We start from the raw sequence: 18,001 nt of genomic DNA on the forward strand, positions 1-18,001 counted from the left end.
CTCAACAGTTTTGCAACGTTCTGTACCACCAGAGGGCTGGAGATGAACACGCTAAAAACCAAATTCATGGTTTTTAACTCAGCCAAATCCTCCCGTCCTAATCCCTCTCTAAATGGTACCTTACTAGAGAGGGTGACAGTCTTTGATTATCTTGGTATCACACTGCCTGAAAAGTTTGACTGGGGCCCTCAAATAGCTAAAGCTAGCCTCAAACTTGCCCAGATGGTAGGGGAAGTATTAAAAACCTACAGGAGCTCCTCTTGTAAACCGGCAGCCACAGTGGCTGAGATTTACAAAGTGCAAATAAGGAGCGCTGTAATGCACGGGGCTGAGCTTTGGGGGCATTGTCCCCCCGGTGGGTTGACCAAACCTGAGCATATCTTTATGAGACACCTGCTGGGTCTTCCACCTAGCACTCCATTCATCCCTTTATGCATGGATCTTGGCATTAGACCCATAGCGGAGGAGTTAGGCCTTCGCACATTAACATTTTGGCATAGACTGTGGGTGACCCCGGAACTTGCAGAATACCGGATAGAGCTAAAAGAGATTCTGGCCTATCCAGGCTCAGGTAACTTGCCATGGTTCTTATACATCAGGGATACATGGTACAAGTTAGGATTGCCAAATCTATGGAGTAACACGGAAGTAGCGTCCCAGGCCATATCACGTCTTTCACTAGTCAGAGCTTATAGATCACTTAAACTAGCTGATATAAAGGGGAATACTTTATTAGGACATTTAACAGTCGACTTTAAAACATCAAAGATGATTAACACTTTGAACACTTTCTGGATGCCATTCAACTTTTTTTGTCAAGGAAACTTTATTTTCAGTTTAAAATAGGGATTCTCCCTCTCTGTGCCTTTACTAACAAATAGTCAAAGGCCTCCCACCGGGGGTGCCCTGAATGTAACTGCTCTGATGAGACTGACATCCATGTTCCCTTTTTTTGTCCCCGGTACAAATCTGCCAGAAGACGCTGGTTAATTCCACTCTGCAGGAACCTGGTGTGTAGGCAGTATGTGGAGGCATACAGATTTCTGTGAACAGACTCCCATCCACACATAGTTTTTGCAGTTTCACGCTTCCTGAACTCTATGTTGCATAATCGGAGGTCATTGTTAAAACCAGTTTTGCAAGCCTTAACTTTTCCCCAGTCCCCTTCCTGTTATCTTTTATCTATCACTAGCTTACCCATCGCGCGGTGCTGCAATCTCAGAAGAAAGGAAATTCAAGGAAACTCATTATGATAACATTAAATATGCATTGTTTCATTGTTATTGAAACTTATTCATTCTATTTTTGAAAACATTTCTAAGTCTGGCTTGAGCAGTGCGTCCCCGATTGGCTTCCAATCTTGATTCTGGTTGCTTGTTCGTTTGAGAAGAACGGGCTTGAGCAGTGCGTACTCGATCGGCTTCCAATCTTGATTCTCGTTGCTTGTTCGTTTGAGAATTACGGGCTTGAGCAGTTTGTATTTGGACAGCTTCTAATCTTGCTTCCCGTTGCTCGTCTGTTTCTGAAGCTCGTAATGCCTTTTTCTTTCGTGCTTCTGATGTAGATTGACCAATCGATTTCCGTTTGGGGGTCATAACTGTCGACGATGCTCGCAAATTCGCTGTCTATTTCAGTATTCGAAAGATTATGAGGGCATACAGTAACCTTTGCGGGAGTGTACTCAACAACTCCCACGAAGGAACCAAAAACAACCAACCAACGAGCAAGCTGCAACCAAAACAGCACCAGCAGGGCACTAAGACAGGACCCAAAGAGCCCAAATGTACAACCTGGGGAACCGGCGAGGCAGCAAACCCAGAGGCAAAGCCCAATGAGCACAGCACCTGAGGGACAGGAAGAAGATCCCAAAACTCCCCAAAAATGACCTAGAAGTGACCTAGAAATCAACAGACCACCCAAGGAGACCGGAAGCCAGAGAAGCCCCGCCCAGAGAAAACCAGCCCCAGAGGCAGAGAAGCAAAAAGTGAAATCCAACTCCGGCCAACTCCGACACCCTCACAACCACCGAACACCTGCACTTCCAGATACACACCGAACCCAAGACCACCCTCAGAGGCACCCTCATCTACAGACCCCCGGGACCACGCACACAATTCAGCGTAGACATCGCCGACTTCATCAGCCCACACGCCCTCCCCTCCACTGACTACATCCTCCTAGGGGACCTCAACTTCCACCTGGAGAACAACAACGACTGCAACACCACCACCCTGCTGGACAACCTCGCCAATCTCGGACTCAAGCAACTGGTGACCACCCCCACCCACTACGCCGGCCACACGCTTGACCCTGTCTTCTCCTCCAGCAAGGACGTCTCCTTCAGCCACGCCACCGGACTCCACTAGACAGACCACAGCTGCGTCCACTTCAGCTTCAGAAGAACCACGCTCCACCACCACCCGCAACAGGTTCCCCGCAGAAGCTGGAACAAGATCACAGCCGACCAGCTCGCCTCATCCCTGAGCCAGAACCCTCCCGCCAGTTCAGCGAACCCCAACCAAGCCGGCGACAACCTCACAAGGTGGATCATCAACTGCGCAGACGACCTCGCTCCACTGAAGACCCCCCCGTCAGACCCGGCAACAAGAAAGCATCCTGGTTCACCGACGAACTCAAGAGCTCCAAGAAGAACTGCCGAGCAGTCGAGAAAGCCTGGCGCAGAGACCAGACACCAGACAACATGACCTCCCTCAAGCTCGCCACTCGTAAACACCACCAGCTGATCCACACCACCAAGAAAACCGCATTCAAGGAACGACTAGAAAACAACGCCCATGACAGCAAAGAACTCTTCAACATCGTTAAAGAGCTCTCGAACCCTAGCGCCGGAAACAATGACATCACCCCATCGTAAGAACTCTGCAACTCGCTCGCCTCGTTCTTTCACAGCAAGATCGCAGACATACACAACAGTTTTAGCACGCAGCCGACGCACCCCACGAACGCACCAACGCCCCCACCACCACCCTCTGCGCCTGGACACCGGTCAACACCGAAGACACCATCCGCACGATGAACTCCATCCACTCCAGATCACCAACCGACCCCTGCCCTCACCATGTTTTCAACCAGGCCGACTCCACCATCGCACCCCATCTCCGGGACATCATCACGCCTCCTTCGACACCGCCACCTTCCCGGAGAGTTGGAAGCACGCCGAACTCAGCGCGCTACTGAAGAAACCATCAGCGGACCCCTCCGACCTCAAGAACTACCGCCCCATCTCTCTCCTTCCTTTTCCTGCCAAAGTCATCGAGAAGACAGTCAACAGACAGCTGGCCGCCTTCCTCGAGACGAATGGTTCCCTCGACCACTCACAGTCCTGCTTCCGGGCCAACCACAGCACCGAGACCGCCCTCATCGCAGCCACCGACGACATCCGAGCCCTACTGGACAACGGGGAAACGGCGGCCCTCATCCTCCTGGACCTCTCTGCGGCGTTCGACACGGTCTGCCACCGCACCCTAGTACAGCGCCTGAACAACATCGGAATCCAGGAGAAGGCACTGGAGTGGATCATCTCCTTCCTCGCCGGAAGAACCCAGAGAGTCCGCCTCCCCCCGTTCAGATCCAAGGCCACCGAAGTCATCGGCGGGGTACCACAAGGATCTTCACTCAGCCCCACGCTGTTCAACATCTACATGAGCCCCCTCGCGGCCATCGCACGCCAACACAACCTCAACATCATCTCCTACGCCGACGACACCCAGCTGATCCTCTCCCGCACCAACGACCCAGCCACCGCCAGAACCAACCTACACGAAGGGATGAAAGACGTAGCCGAGTGGATGACGAATAGCCACCTGAAACTGAACTCAGATAAGACGGAAGTCCTCATCCTGGGATCATCACCCTCCGCCTGGGACGACTCCTGGTCGCCCCCTGCCCTCGGCAGCGCACCCAAACCAACGGACCACACATGCAACCTGGGCTTCATCCTGGACTCCTCCCTCTCGAGGACCAGACAAATCAGCGCCGTCTCCTCGTCATGCTTCAACATCCTACGCATGCTCCGAAAGATCTTCCGGTGGATCCCCACCGAAACAAGGAAGACGGTCACCCAAGCCCTCGTCACCAGCCGACTGGATTACGGAAACACCCTCTACGCCGGAACCACAGCCAAACTCCAGAAAAGACTCCAGCGCATTCAGAACGCCTCAGCACGACTCATCTTGGACATCCCCCGACATAGCCACATCTCCGGGCACATGAGAGACCTGCACTGGCTCCCCATCAGCAAGAGAATCACGTTCCGACTCCTCACCCACGCACACAAAGCTCTCCACAACCAAGGCCCCAGATACCTCAACGACCGCTTGACCTTCTACACTCCCACCCGGCAACTCTGATCGACCACCCAAGCCCTCGCCGACGTTCCTCGCATCCAAAGAGCCACTACGGGAGGAAGATCCTTCTCCTACCTGGCTGCCAAGACGTGGAACTCCCTCCCCATCCACCTCCGCCTGACCCAAGACCACCTCTCCTTCAGGAAGCAACTCAAGACCTGGCTATTCGAACAGTAGAGGACCCCCCAAGCGCCTTGATACCCTCCGGGTGAGTAGCGCGCTATACAAATGCTTGATTGATTGATTGAAATCCCAGGCGGGGGTGCACAACATATCAGGAGACAGCAGAAACCCCAGCCCAGTCAGAGCAAGGAATAGAGCAGGGGAGAAGAAGCCCACGTGGACCAACAGCCAGCCAAAACAGCAGAAGGAACCCACCACAAAAGAACAGCCAGCAGAGAAGCCAACGCCCAGGTAACTACCAGGAGACTGCGACACAGGCTGTATGGCTGGACCAGGAACCAGCAAAGCATGACTCCACAGCCAACACACGGAACTGCTGAAGACACGGACAAACTGACAGGAGCAAAAACGTCAACGGAAAATGCTCAGGCAGAAAGTGATGCCAGCAGGCCAGCCACAAGGGCCACATTGGACAGGCCAATCCAGGACTGCCACCCCAAGGAACCACAACGGGAAAGGCCGCCTGCCGCACACACCAAGACAATCAGCAACCAGACACCATATGCCCAGCCACACCAAAGCCCCCAAAGCCAGCACCAAGGAACGAGCAATCAAGGCTCCAACGAGGCAGCCCAGGCACCAAAGAAGATAAGGGGACAGAATGCAGCAGACCACCAACCACTAGGTGAACCACAGGACCTGGAGGCACACAGCCCCCAAGACAAATTGAGGACCAGCCAAAAATAGGAGCAAAAGAAAACAACCCCAGCGAAGGTGGCAACAGCACAACTCCAAACGCCAAAGCAGGGGATAGCTGAAGAAAACGGGGATTCCGGAGGCCACAGAACAGTGCAGCACCCACAAAGGCAACCAACGGCGGCTAGCCAGAGTTGCCCAGCAGGCCACAACCAAAGAAAGCGACAGGCCAGGACAGCAGAGGGAGATTTCACAACACAAGACACCGCCTGGCATCCACCACAGGTGCCCCGCATCCCGGGGACTCTGAAAGCCAGTCACCAATATCTTGCAGCACAGTGAGCAGGAAAACATAGTCACCACCACACCACACCACTGCAACCAGGTGACCACCATGAAAGGGTATATATATTGTAAAGATTGCAAATCAAATAGCATCCCAAGATGCCTGTCACAGTGGTTTATGTTGCTTTGGTATCACAATTGTAAAGCTTCTGACAAAGTCAAAATAGACAGCAGGGAGCAGTAGCATTGGCAAAGTGGGACCAATTAGCTTTGTTGTTGCTTATTTAATTCAACTGCATTGGACAATAGTCACTTGCCTATTTTTGGAAGTGCATATGCATCAATGGTCAATTTGTACTGGTATTATGGAAGGAAACTTTGCAATCACAAAAGATAATATTTAAGTGCAGCAAAGTGATTTTGGCCTATGGGTCCCACTTTCTCTAAAGGAATCCCACATAGGGAACACCTCCCAAAATCAACTTAAAAGCTATATGCTAAATAATCTATACTGCATAAGTGTTAAGTTCACTTCTCAAGCACACTATCACCCGTGAGTGTATCCTGACACTGAGGAGGTGTGTGTGTGCCAATGGTAGGTTGGGTAATTTAAAAGCCAATTCTCCAGCCAATTCAAGAAGAGTCTCTGAGGTGGAGTGTGAGGTTTTTCCATCATTTAAGATCGTTGTAAGTGAATGCCTGTCAGTCCATCTGGTTCTCTGTAAACATGGGATGTGTGTGAGTAAGAGTACTGCAGTGTGGAAGTGTCTGGGTAGTTGGTGGAAGGAGATGCGACTGTATAGGTAGGTGGGGCCTTCATTTTTCAGTGCCTTCAATGTGTGTGTGAGACATTGGAAATTTGTGTGGCTGTGTATTGGGAGCCTATGGAGTTCCCTCAGGTGTGGTGTGATGTGAGTTCTCTATGGAAAGTTGAAGATTAGATAAGTGCAAGGGATGCTGCATTTAACACAGGCAGCATCAGTAAGGTTTTGTTTGTCTGGATTACACTTTCTGATCTTTACAAGGCTCTGGTGAATGCAAGAGTTTTTTATTGACAAACCACAATATTTTTGGGACCAAGAGAGAGACAACAAACACAAGAGGTCCAATGCCTAAATCTAAGAATTTTAATTTTAGGATGAGAGAAATGACAAATCAGCAGAAAGTACATTTTCCGAAGATTTGAGATTGTAATGGGGTAAGTATTTCGGGGGGTACACAGTATGTTCTCTTGTCAAACTACCTGGAGTGGAGAGAATTACATCCTCTAAAAAAAGAGAGGGGTCCAACACACCAAAGGGACAGGACACCACAAAGACGATTAGGTCTAGAAAAAACTCCCTTTGGCGTATTATATAATCACACCAGTCATGCAACCACAACACACATACCACTCAAACAACCTCGGGTCCATTTATCAGTTGCCAGTAAGTCAAATCGTGGAGAGAATTACAGCCATAATTTCTCCTGGATCATACAAGCACCACAGCAAATCAAATCCCCTTCTGGGATGTTTATGCCACCTTTTTATTTATGTGACAACCTGTGGGTGCCATTTATTCCCAGACATGGGACTCGTGCTCACTATACCACAGGATCCAACTTCCTCTTGACTGAGGAATTCCGAAAGAGCTGAAATTGACATAGGATTGCTTTGTTCCCTTTCAGAGGGGACATTGCATATGAGCGCAAGTTGGACTGATTCTATTGAGGCAGGTCCAAGCCTGATTTTCAAAGTGCAATGATGTTTGTGGACGACACCTTACAAAGTCACCTATGGGCATCCAAAGGGTTCTCACAGTTTTGCAACATTCTGTACCACCAGAGGGCTGGAGATGAACACGCTAAAAACCAAATTCATGGTTTTTAACTCAGCCAAATCCTCCCGTCCTAATCCCTCTCTAAATGGTACCTTACTAGAGAGGGTGACAGTCTTTGATTATCTTGGTATCACACTGCCTGAAAAGTTTGACTGGGGCCCTCAAATAGCTAAAGCTAGCCTCAAACTTGCCCAGATGGTAGGGGAAGTATTAAAAACCTACAGGAGCTCCTCTTGTAAACCGGCGGCCACAGTGGCTGAGATTTACAAAGTGCAAATAAGGAGCGCTGTAATGCACGGGGCTGAGCTTTGGGGGCATTGTCCCCCCGGTGGGTTGACCAAACCTGAGCATATCTTTATGAGACACCTGCTGGGTCTTCCACCTAGCACTCCATTCATCCCTTTATGCATGGATCTTGGCATTAGACCCATAGCGGAGGAGTTAGGCCTTCGCACATTAACATTTTGGCATAGATTGTGGGTGACCCCGGAACTTGCAGAATACCGGATAGAACTAAAAGAGATTCTGGCCTATCCAGGCTCAGGTAACTTGCCATGGTTCTTATACATCAGGGATACATGGTACAAGTTAGGATTGCCAAATCTATGGAGTAACACGGAAGTAGCGTCCCAGGCCATATCACGTCTTTCACTAGTCAGAGCTTATAGATCACTTAAACTAGCTGACATAAAGGGGAATACTTTATTAGGACATTTAACAGTCGACTTTAAAACATCAAAGATGATTACCACTTTGAACACTTTCTGGATGCCATTCAACTTTTTTTGGCAAGGAAACTTTATTTTCAGTTTAAAATACGGATTCTCCCTCTCTGTGCCTTTACTAACAAATAGTCAAAGGCCTCCCACCGGGGGTGCCCTGCATGTAACTGCCCTGATGAGACTGACATCCATGTTCCCTTTTTTTGTCCCCGGTACAAATCTGCCAGAAGACGCTGGTTAATTCCACTCTGCAGGAACCTGGTGTGTAGGCAGTATGTGGAGGCATACAGATTTCTGTGAACAGACTCCCATCCACACATAGTTTTTGCAGTTTCACGCTTCCTGAACTCTATGTTGCATAATCGGAGGTCATTGTTAAAACCAGTTTTGCAAGCTTAAACTTTTCCCCAGTCCCCTTCCTGTTATCTTTTATCTATCACTAGCTTACCCATCGCGCGGTGCTGCAATCTCAGAAGAAAGGAAATTCAAGGAAACTCATTATGATAACATTAAATATACATTGTTTCATTGTTATTGAAACTTATTCATTCTATTTTTGAAAACATTTCTAAGTGTGGCTTGAGCAGTGCGTCCCCGATTGGCTTCCAATCTTGATTCTGGTTGCTTGTTCGTTTGAGAAGAACGGGCTTGAGCAGTGCGTACTCGATCGGCTTCCAATCTTGATTCTCGTTGCTTGTTCGTTTGAGAATTACGGGCTTGAGCAGTTTGTATTTGGACAGCTTCTAATCTTGCTTCCCGTTGCTCGTCTGTTTCTGAAGCTCGTAATGCCTTTTTCTTTCGTGCTTCTGATGTAGATTGACCAATCGATTTCCGTTTGGGGGTCATAACTGTCGACGATGCTCGCAAATTCGCTGTCTATTTCAGTATTCGAAAGATTATGAGGGCCCTGGGGGGCCGATTTTTACAATTTTGTTACACAGTAACCTTCGCGGGAGTGTACTCAACAACTTCCCAAAGTTTCATGGTGATTGGATGAATGGTGTAGTAATGTATAAAGTACAAACAGACAGACAGACATACTTTCGTTTTTATATATATAGATAGTTTTATTTAACCATCTGATATATGTTTTATCATCTTTTAACCTATTGAATATTGGAAATATAAAGATACTACCTGATCTGGGGTAAATGCTGGCCGCTGTCTAGCAGTGTTATAGTAACATTGATTTTTCTTCACTATGCTGCATTTCATGGAAATTTTAACTGAGCTTGTTCTCATTTTATTTTGTAGTACTCCCCATTCTCTACTTATCTTATGTGTCACTGTTTCTTGTTCACTTTTTATGGTCTTATCGACAGAAATAAAGTTTGTTGAAATGGAAAGTGTTTATCACCATCTAGAGGGGTGCAGTGGACAAAATAAAAATACTGAATTTAATGCAGCCCAAGCAGTTGTGTCTGAAATATTTGTAAACATTCCACCTTCAGCTTTGTTGTCTTCATGCTAAATATTGGAACAATTCTTGCATGATTCATGTGGTGAAAAAAATTAGTATTATTGGCATATTTACAGAAGTAAACCCCAAAAGATCAGAAGGAACAATGGAAGCCAATGCATGTTAAACAACTTTAAATAAAGTATTGCACTGTCTGGTACTTCAGCTTAACATGGGCTAATTGCTTTCCTCCAATGATCCAAAGGAAGGGCCAAAGAACTTGAACATGAAGGGCCCCATTTATGAAAACTGTCACATCACTGAGGTAAAACAGCAATATGACAGTTGTCACTGTGCCCTCCTTGCAACTCGATGGATTTAATGTATGGCGCTCCATGTCACAAGCAATGACTGATACGTCAGAAATCCTGACTTATCTGTTGGCGCAAAAGTCACGCAGTGATGGAGTTGTGTGGCAAGCATGATGCAACTCCAGCAATGCATGAGGCAGTCCTATACACAAAGTACTGCTTCACCCTGCTGTGAGGCAGACGTAAGGTTTTGACGCTGTGGCGTCCTAGAAGTGGAGCAGTAAATTCTGATAGATTTCACGGCGCCACTCCTACGAGGCTTTGTTGCGTGGGAACACCCACCCTACATACATTATACCTGATGCAGGTATAATGTGGCACAGGGCTTTACAAGGTGATGCATCTGCCTGGATGCGTCACCTTGTAAATATGGTGCAATGTGGCGCATTAGTTACGCCGCCGCTGCATCACGAAAAGTGACGCCACGGCGGCGCAAGTGTCACAAAGCCTTCATAAATAAAGCCCTCAGGAGATATTTTGCTAAAGTAACGTAGTTGTGATGCCAGTGTGAGACAGAAGATTGATCAGAACAGAGAAACTGTTGTGTCATAGAGACACCTCCTTTGACAGAACTGATGTTATTTTAAACTGTGGTCCATGAGAATCTGTGTAACTGAGTACCTCAGTATCATTCTGGGCCTTATTTATGAAGGCCTTGCAACACTTTTGTACAACAGTGGCTTCACATTTCGTGACGCAGTGGCAGCGTAAACAATGCGCCTCAATGTGACCTATTTACAAGTGACACATGTAAGCAGATGCGTCAATATATAAAGCCCTGCACTACATTATAAGATGGGCTTACCCCACTAGAAAGACTTGTAGAAGTGTCGCTGTGAAATCTATGAAATTTCACAGTGACACTTCTAGGACGCTACTGAGTCAAAACCTTAGGTAGGCGTAAGCATGATGCAGTGCCATAGGCACAAGCCTACCCCATGCATTGCTGGAGTTGCGTCATGCTTGCGACACAACTCCTGCAATGCGTGACTTTAGCGCCGACAGAAACATCAGGATTCCTGATGTGTCTGTCACTCCTTGCGACATTAACAATGGCACAACCATAGTGTCGCAAGAAGCGTGCAGTGAAAACTGTTGCATCACTGTTTTATCGCAACAATGCAACAGTTTTCATATATGAGGCCCTCTGTCACTATCCTTCTACAAGAAGACTTGTGCCAACGTCCATTCAGGAGATAACTGTGCTCAATTTCACCCTTCAAATCTTAAGGAGGAAAAAGACTTAAATAATTGGTCAAACATTATTTAAATGCATAATATGTGAATTGCATAAAAAAACGATAATGAATTATAGTAAAACTCTAAATATCTTCCTAATTCTGTTCCCGGTATTTTCATTGACAAGTTCAGCCCCTAGATTTTGAAGTGGGACAATACGAGGGGGAACATGTCAAGTACTGACTTGCACTGTGAGAAGCAGTGGAGAGCTCATACAAATCCACACAGCTTGCAATCTAATGTAATCTTTGTCTTTATTTTTACCTCCGGTAGAGACCGCATTCAACCCCTCATTTTACTTCAGCAAAGCAGTGTCTAATGTTATCTGTTCAGTGGCATTTGGAAACCGGTTTGATTATGAAGACAAGAGATTTATATCTCTGCTCCAGATATTAAATGAAAATATCAGAATTCTGAGTTCTACCTGGGCACAGGTAAAGTTATTGAAAATATTGTGACTTATTGCAATTGTAGGGATTAAAATCTGACGCCTGAATATGTTGTGTTACTGAGAGTAGGGTTTGTCCACATACTAAAGTTAAACTTCTGTTTAATTAAATGTAATCAACATTTATGTTTATGCGTAAAGTGATGTTTTACTCCTTCATTATTTTGTTTCGTTGTCCTTCATTTTTTTGTTTCTTTTTTGGGAATTCAACACATATTTTTTTTAATGTTTGCAAATATTATCCATTCAAATTAGATGCATTTCGCAAATTTACTGCTTTTTGTGTGTTATTGTTTGCAGACAATTCGGTGATGTCCCTTAACATATGATTCTAATAATCCAATAGAAATGTAATTGTTTAATATGTAGCATGTTCATTATTTCATGATTTCTTATTGGTGAACCAATAGTGCTTTATGTTTTTGCTAGTGATTGTTTTATATTCTAGTTTTGCCAGTTTTTTTTAAACTGTTTCCATTTCTTGGTTGAACTTTGAGGATGTCTCACAACAGCTCTCCTGAAGTGCGCGTCCTAGGAGATTATAATGCTTACTGGGCAGAATCGTACGATGTGGATCATAACTTGGGTTTGATTGTACATGAGTTAAGGGGGTGGTTTGGATTTTGTAGAATTAGATGAAGTGCAGTGCTTCCACCATTGCAGAATATATCAAGTGCATGCCATTGTACTGTAATTATTTGACTCTTACCAGATAGTTATCTTTGACATGTTCCAGGTTCATAAATGTGTTTTGCAATGAAGAAAGCCTTGGCATCTTCACATGCCATGCATCTCAAACGCGCTGCCTTTTTTCATACATTGCCTAACATCAAACGTGGTTCTTCACTATGGACATCTAATCCAAAGAAGTCATCTCATGACTGCTCATATTAGAAGTTAACTATTTACCGAAGCATACTAAAATATGACAACAGATCTTTGTGTTGGGATGCTCTCAATTCTACTAATAGTGTTTTTTTTTTGCATAACTCTTTATTACTTTTTTGTGACATGAACACATAGATATCAAACAGCAACTGAAAGGCGTACTGCTATCATATCAGTCTGGGAAGGTACAGCCAAATAAAAGTATTGCATCGATTTAGACGTTGCAAGACCTGTAATCAAACACCCCAGCAACCTCAAGTACATAATGTCCCAGTGCACATCATTACTGGTACATATCAGACCCATGACAGATTCCAACCCAAACCACATGCAAGATGTCCTCAGTCCCTTCCATATAGTGTCAGGGAAACCAATATCCTTAAAGGACTGAGTATTCCCGATTCCCCCCCCCCCAACTGCCGCCGTTCGCGTAGAAATCTGCCACAGGTATGAGTTTGACTGAGAACATGTTGTGAGCTGTGTCCGAGGGTATAGGTATTCAGCAGTCTTATTGTGTCATGCTTCATGTCTCATGGTGGTCTATCATCCATTTTGGCCTGAGGCTGTAAAGCCATCAGGAGTGTGACCCATTCTGTAATTATCTGTCCCTTGCCCAACTGAAGATGGATGCAGGCCATGACATTCATGCTTCAGCTTCTCAGCCATTTTGCGATTGGTGGGTCCATGGTGGTCTTCCAGTCCATTGCGGTGTTTCACTTGCCTAAGAGTAGGGCAAAGTCCAGATATTAAGATCTGTGTTTAGCTCTATTGGGCTGGTATGCAACGTTTACAACGAAATTTTTACAACGCACTACCATTACAACGCAGGCATTACCACGCATACCATTACAACGCATTGCGCTGGGGGGCGCTCTAGGATAGGGAATAAGTTTAATTTTCTATCCAACACCTTCCCTAGTGTCCACGGGGACTGGAGTTGGAATAGAAAATTATACTTACCACTATCCAGCACCTCTAAGCGCTATGCGTTGTAACAGTATTCGTTGTAAATACCGCGTTGTAAAGGTATGCGTGGTAAAAGTATGCGTTGTAACGTCATACATCCGTTTGGGCTGCATGACTCTGCCCAGTAGGCACAGTGCCATTGTCAAGGGTAACGGTCTTCCCATCAATTCCGTCAGAAAGTCTGTCAAGGATTTCCAGTAAGTTTGCATGCGGGTACAGTTCCAGACCTTATGAAAAAAGTGTGTGCCTCTCGCATGGCATCTAGGGTAATCCAAAGGGAGTCCTGCATACATTTTGGCAAGTTTACCAAAATGTTCAGTGTAGATAGTTAAGTTGGGTGTATTTAAACAGAGGTTCATGCTTAATCTCTTCTTGTATTCCAATATTTTATCCCATTCTTTGGTAGTGATGTCTCCGTCCATCATGTGTTCCCACTTGGCTTTTAGAGCAATGGTGGGCACTTGGAATACTGGGGCTCGCTCCCTGTGCATAGAGGTTACTGCCTTCCTATTTACAGAGCGTAATAATAACGTGGAGAGGGCATTCACTCTATCTGATCCTTGTGTTCCCACCCCCATGTCAACAATTGCTGATCCCAGCACTCCATATATGAGGAACTGCCCTCCTTTTATCTCATAAGCGTCCTGCAGAGCCTCTTAGGCAGGATTTCCCCTTCACTGTATACATCTCCCATGGTAGTGATCCCTGCCTGGGCCCAGGCCTTTGTGGTGTGTGTATCTGCCATGTGAGCCATACCAGGCACCACTCATATGGAAGGTATAGGGAATATGGGATTATTTTACCCACTTTCTTACAGTATGTGTCACAGCATACTTTTACAGTATGCAGTGCTCCACGGTTGGGGGCACTCTGCTTGGTTCCATGGTACAAGACTTGCAGAAAATCCCCAAAGTCTAGCAGTCCCACAAGATTCTATCTGTTTGTGTCAGTGTCCACCGCTAACCAATGTGCTAGCCATACCAATTGAGCTGCTATACAGTACATTTCTGGACTGGGGGCATCAATACCACCTATGCCTAAATAATTAATTGCTTTTTCAATGGATAACCGTTGTCTCTGGTTTCCCCAAACCAATCCATTGAACAGGAACCTCAATTTCCTGAAGAATGAGCTAAGCAAAGCAATGGCAAGGGCCATTAAAAAGTATAGCAGTCAAGGGAGAATGATCATTTTTAGTACAGCCACCATCCCCAAGGGGGGCAAGGGGAGGCAATGCCAGAAGGGCATTGCCTACCTTATACGAGACACACATTTGTCTAGGTTACCTTCCTTGAGATATCGGTCCATGTGGTAGATCTGTGCCTCCAAATACTCAAAGGTGATGGGTCCCCATACCAGAGGGCCCTCCAGGAACAAAGAACGTTCCAATGACACTTTAGGGTACATGGGAACAGACAGGACTAATCTCTATTCACCCATAAGCCCGACAACCTGCAAACTTGTCTAGCAAGTGTCTGAGTGCTGGTAAACTGGCTCCCGGGTCCCTAAGAAACAGCAGTGCATCGTATGCTTCCCAGACAACCATGTGGTATCTGCTCCCCACATTGATCCCCCCTCTGGACCCTTTTCACATAGAATACATGCTAATGGTTTAAGAGCCGTTACGAATAGAATAGAGGTCAGAGGATATCCCTGTCTGGTGCCTTTTTGCCGTCTCCATTTATCAGATGAAACCTTCTCAATGCGCACCCTGGTGAGGGGTTAGGTGTACAGTAGTTGTATCCATTGCAGGATGACTCCCTTTTCCCCCAAAGCCTATAGCACAAAAAATAGTTCAGGCCATAGATGGGTGTCAAAGGTTTTTTCTATGTCTAGGGAGATCACTTAGGGGGTGCCCTGACCTGACCCACCATGTCCATAATATGGAACATTTGGCGAATATTGATGTGGGTATTCTGTCCTGGGATGAACCCACCCTGGTCTGGGTGTACTAGGAGCAGCAGGTGAGGGAGCTGCCGATTTACAAATGCCTTCCCAAATAGTTTATAATTCATCAGGAGACGGGATAACAGTCTATAGGATGGCACATCTATAGGATCCTTGCCCTGCCGCAGCAAGATCGCTATGACAACCTCCTCTGTTGATTCAGGGTGTACCCCATGTTGAAAAGCTCCCTTGTACACAGTGTGCAATCTGATTACTAACCTGGACCTGTAGGTGACATAGAATTCTGAGGGAATGCTGTCAATTCTGCGTCACGTCCCCCTCACTTGTTGATCCATGGCTAGCCTGATTTCTTGAACTTTCAAGTCCTGATTTAGCCTCATCGTGTGTGTGACAGAGAGTCATGACAGTTGCATGGGCTCAGAGAACTGGGTAATCCGGCAAGGCTCTGAGACCATATCGGTCACATACCGTGTTATTATGGTAATCTACACCTTATTGGTATCCAGCTGCGTTCCAACAACCTGCCCATCTTTTGTCCGTATAGCCCCTATAGGTCTCTTGATGTTGTCAGATTGCACCAGCGATGCCAGGAGGCAGCCTGCTCTGTCCCCCTGGCTGTGCTGGTGGGCAAGATATTCTTTATAGTACAGTCATTGGAGGATTTACGATGATGACTGATATGTTTTGTTCTGTTTCAGCAGTTTCGGGCTATTCACTAGGTTTCATGTCGCAGCCCATTCAAGCTTGCAGACATGCCCCCCAGTTATTGTACCTCCTCTAGCAACATCGGCTTAGTGTCATACGTGGTCTTGATGCAGACCCCCTAGACAGTGGAAACACATTACCAAAGGGCTTTCCACTCAAATACTCATACATAACTGATGCAAATACTGTTCCGTTTGCTCGAATCCCTAGAGTGGGGGATAGAGTGATTCCAAACATGGAACATAGATTAGGACTAATCTTAGCAGCACATGAAGGGCTCGCCTCGGCACACGCAGGTGTTTCCGCCACAGTGTCGTTACTAAAACAGAGATACTGGTGGCGGCACATGAGGAAAAGACCAGAAACTATGTTTTGGAAGGTGAAATCTGCCAAAAGATGAAAGTCTCTACTGTGAAACATCGTGCGCAGACGCCCCTGTTAATTTCAGATAAACCATTAGCTTGTGTTTACCTGGATCACTGCGGTCCCTTACAAAGGGATGGTAACTACAAATATATCATGGTCGCAGTGGATTCGTGCTCATGGTTCATTTGGATGTGGCCTCAGCCCTCGGCTGACGCTCGAATAGTTATAAAAGATTTGCAAGTCTTTATCGGCACATACCCTGTCAGCACGCTACATTCTGACCAGGGTCCTGCGTTTAGCTCTCAGGCATACAAGGAGGCCATGGCCAAATTTGGCATTCCATTGCGGTACTCTAGTCCATTCCATCCTGAGGGAAATTCGGTAGTGGAGAGAAAAAAACGGGACATAAAGCAATCTATAACAGCTAGGCTATTAGCCTTGGGTGACGGGTGGGTCAAACATCTAATAAGTGTCCAACGTAGTCTAAAAGATCTGCCAAGAAGTTCTCCAGGGGGTATCACTCCATATGAATTCCTTTTTGGGACCAGAAGGATAGTATCGGACCTCGATTATCAGACTTCAGTGGTAGACCAAAAACCCTTTGATATCAAAGATCGTCTGGCTGTTTTACAGGACTTAAATGAAATAAGAATGAAACAAAGTAACGTGTTCCTGAAGCCAACAACCACTGAAGAGAAACCGACCGTCCCAGCAAGGCCTGTCTGGATTCCAAAGATTGGGGATCTAGTCAGAGAGAAGATCGTGGACAAGAAGGAATTTGGGCCTTCTTACAGACAACCAGTACCTGTCATAGCCATCCACGGATCAAGAACAGTATTACTGCCGCCCCTTGCTGTAAAGAAGTAGAACAGGTTTGTGTCAATCAACCTGGTAAACCACATCATGTGGCAGATCATAAGCATAGCCAAGTGGACTCCAAAGATGTAGCAGACACCCTAATCTGGCTACTATCCTAGAGGTTCAAACTGAGAGACTCATCACCTTTGAAGAATCTGAAGTACGAAAGGAAGGACTATGCAATAAAGCTATGGAACTTGTACCTCTTGAAACCCAAATAACAGTTTGTCAAGAAACGCCTGCCTAAAATGAAGTAGCATCCGACTACACAAATGTAACACGTGATCAAGTGGTTCCAGCGATTTCAATGAATCCCGATGGAATCTCAACAATTGACAGCACTGCCTCTGGCTATTTCATTAACTTTGATACGTTTTCCGAGAATCCCAGCAAACCTGAAACAACGCCAGTAAAAAGAACTTTGAAAGAACAAGCAACAGAAGTTTTTCATCACCTGGAAAAGCCTTATCTGGTTTCACCATGGATTGAATTTTGGATTGTGTTTGGTGTACTTTTTTTTCTACTTTGGTTGACTCTGGTAATAACTTTGGGAATGCTGATAAATGGAAGATTTCTTAAAAAGGACACAGCAAGTAAGAACATCAACTTACTCCTCAAGCCACACAAATCATCTCATCGTGAACAAAGAGACTTATCATCAGTGAACATTACAGCTGTTTCTATACCTGAGGGTATAGCTTGGGACAGAACTGATTATGACATTTTTGGCCCGTCGGAGCTGTTGAAGATTGCACACCAGTTCAAGATTTCCTTGAATGACTTTGTTTCATCTAGTACCTTTTCTGATGATTGGGACTTCGAGACTGTTAATAATATGAT

At 46.0% G+C, this 18,001-nt stretch overlaps 1 protein-coding gene across 1 annotated transcript in view; it reads left to right on the forward strand.

Annotated features, from left to right (window-relative positions):
- LOC144781704 (cytochrome P450 2C5-like) overlaps window positions 1-18,001 on the forward strand; it is an 852,328-nt gene that overhangs the window by 355,457 nt on the left and 478,870 nt on the right. The window contains exon 4 of the mRNA XM_078660680.1: window positions 11,296-11,456. Coding sequence (XP_078516806.1) covers window positions 11,296-11,456 — 161 coding nt within the window. The remainder of the gene's footprint in view (window positions 1-11,295; window positions 11,457-18,001) is intronic.

The sequence above is a fragment of the Lissotriton helveticus genome, chromosome 9 (assembly GCF_964261635.1).
Source record: "Lissotriton helveticus chromosome 9, aLisHel1.1, whole genome shotgun sequence".
NCBI classification, from domain to species: domain Eukaryota; kingdom Metazoa; phylum Chordata; class Amphibia; order Caudata; family Salamandridae; genus Lissotriton; species Lissotriton helveticus.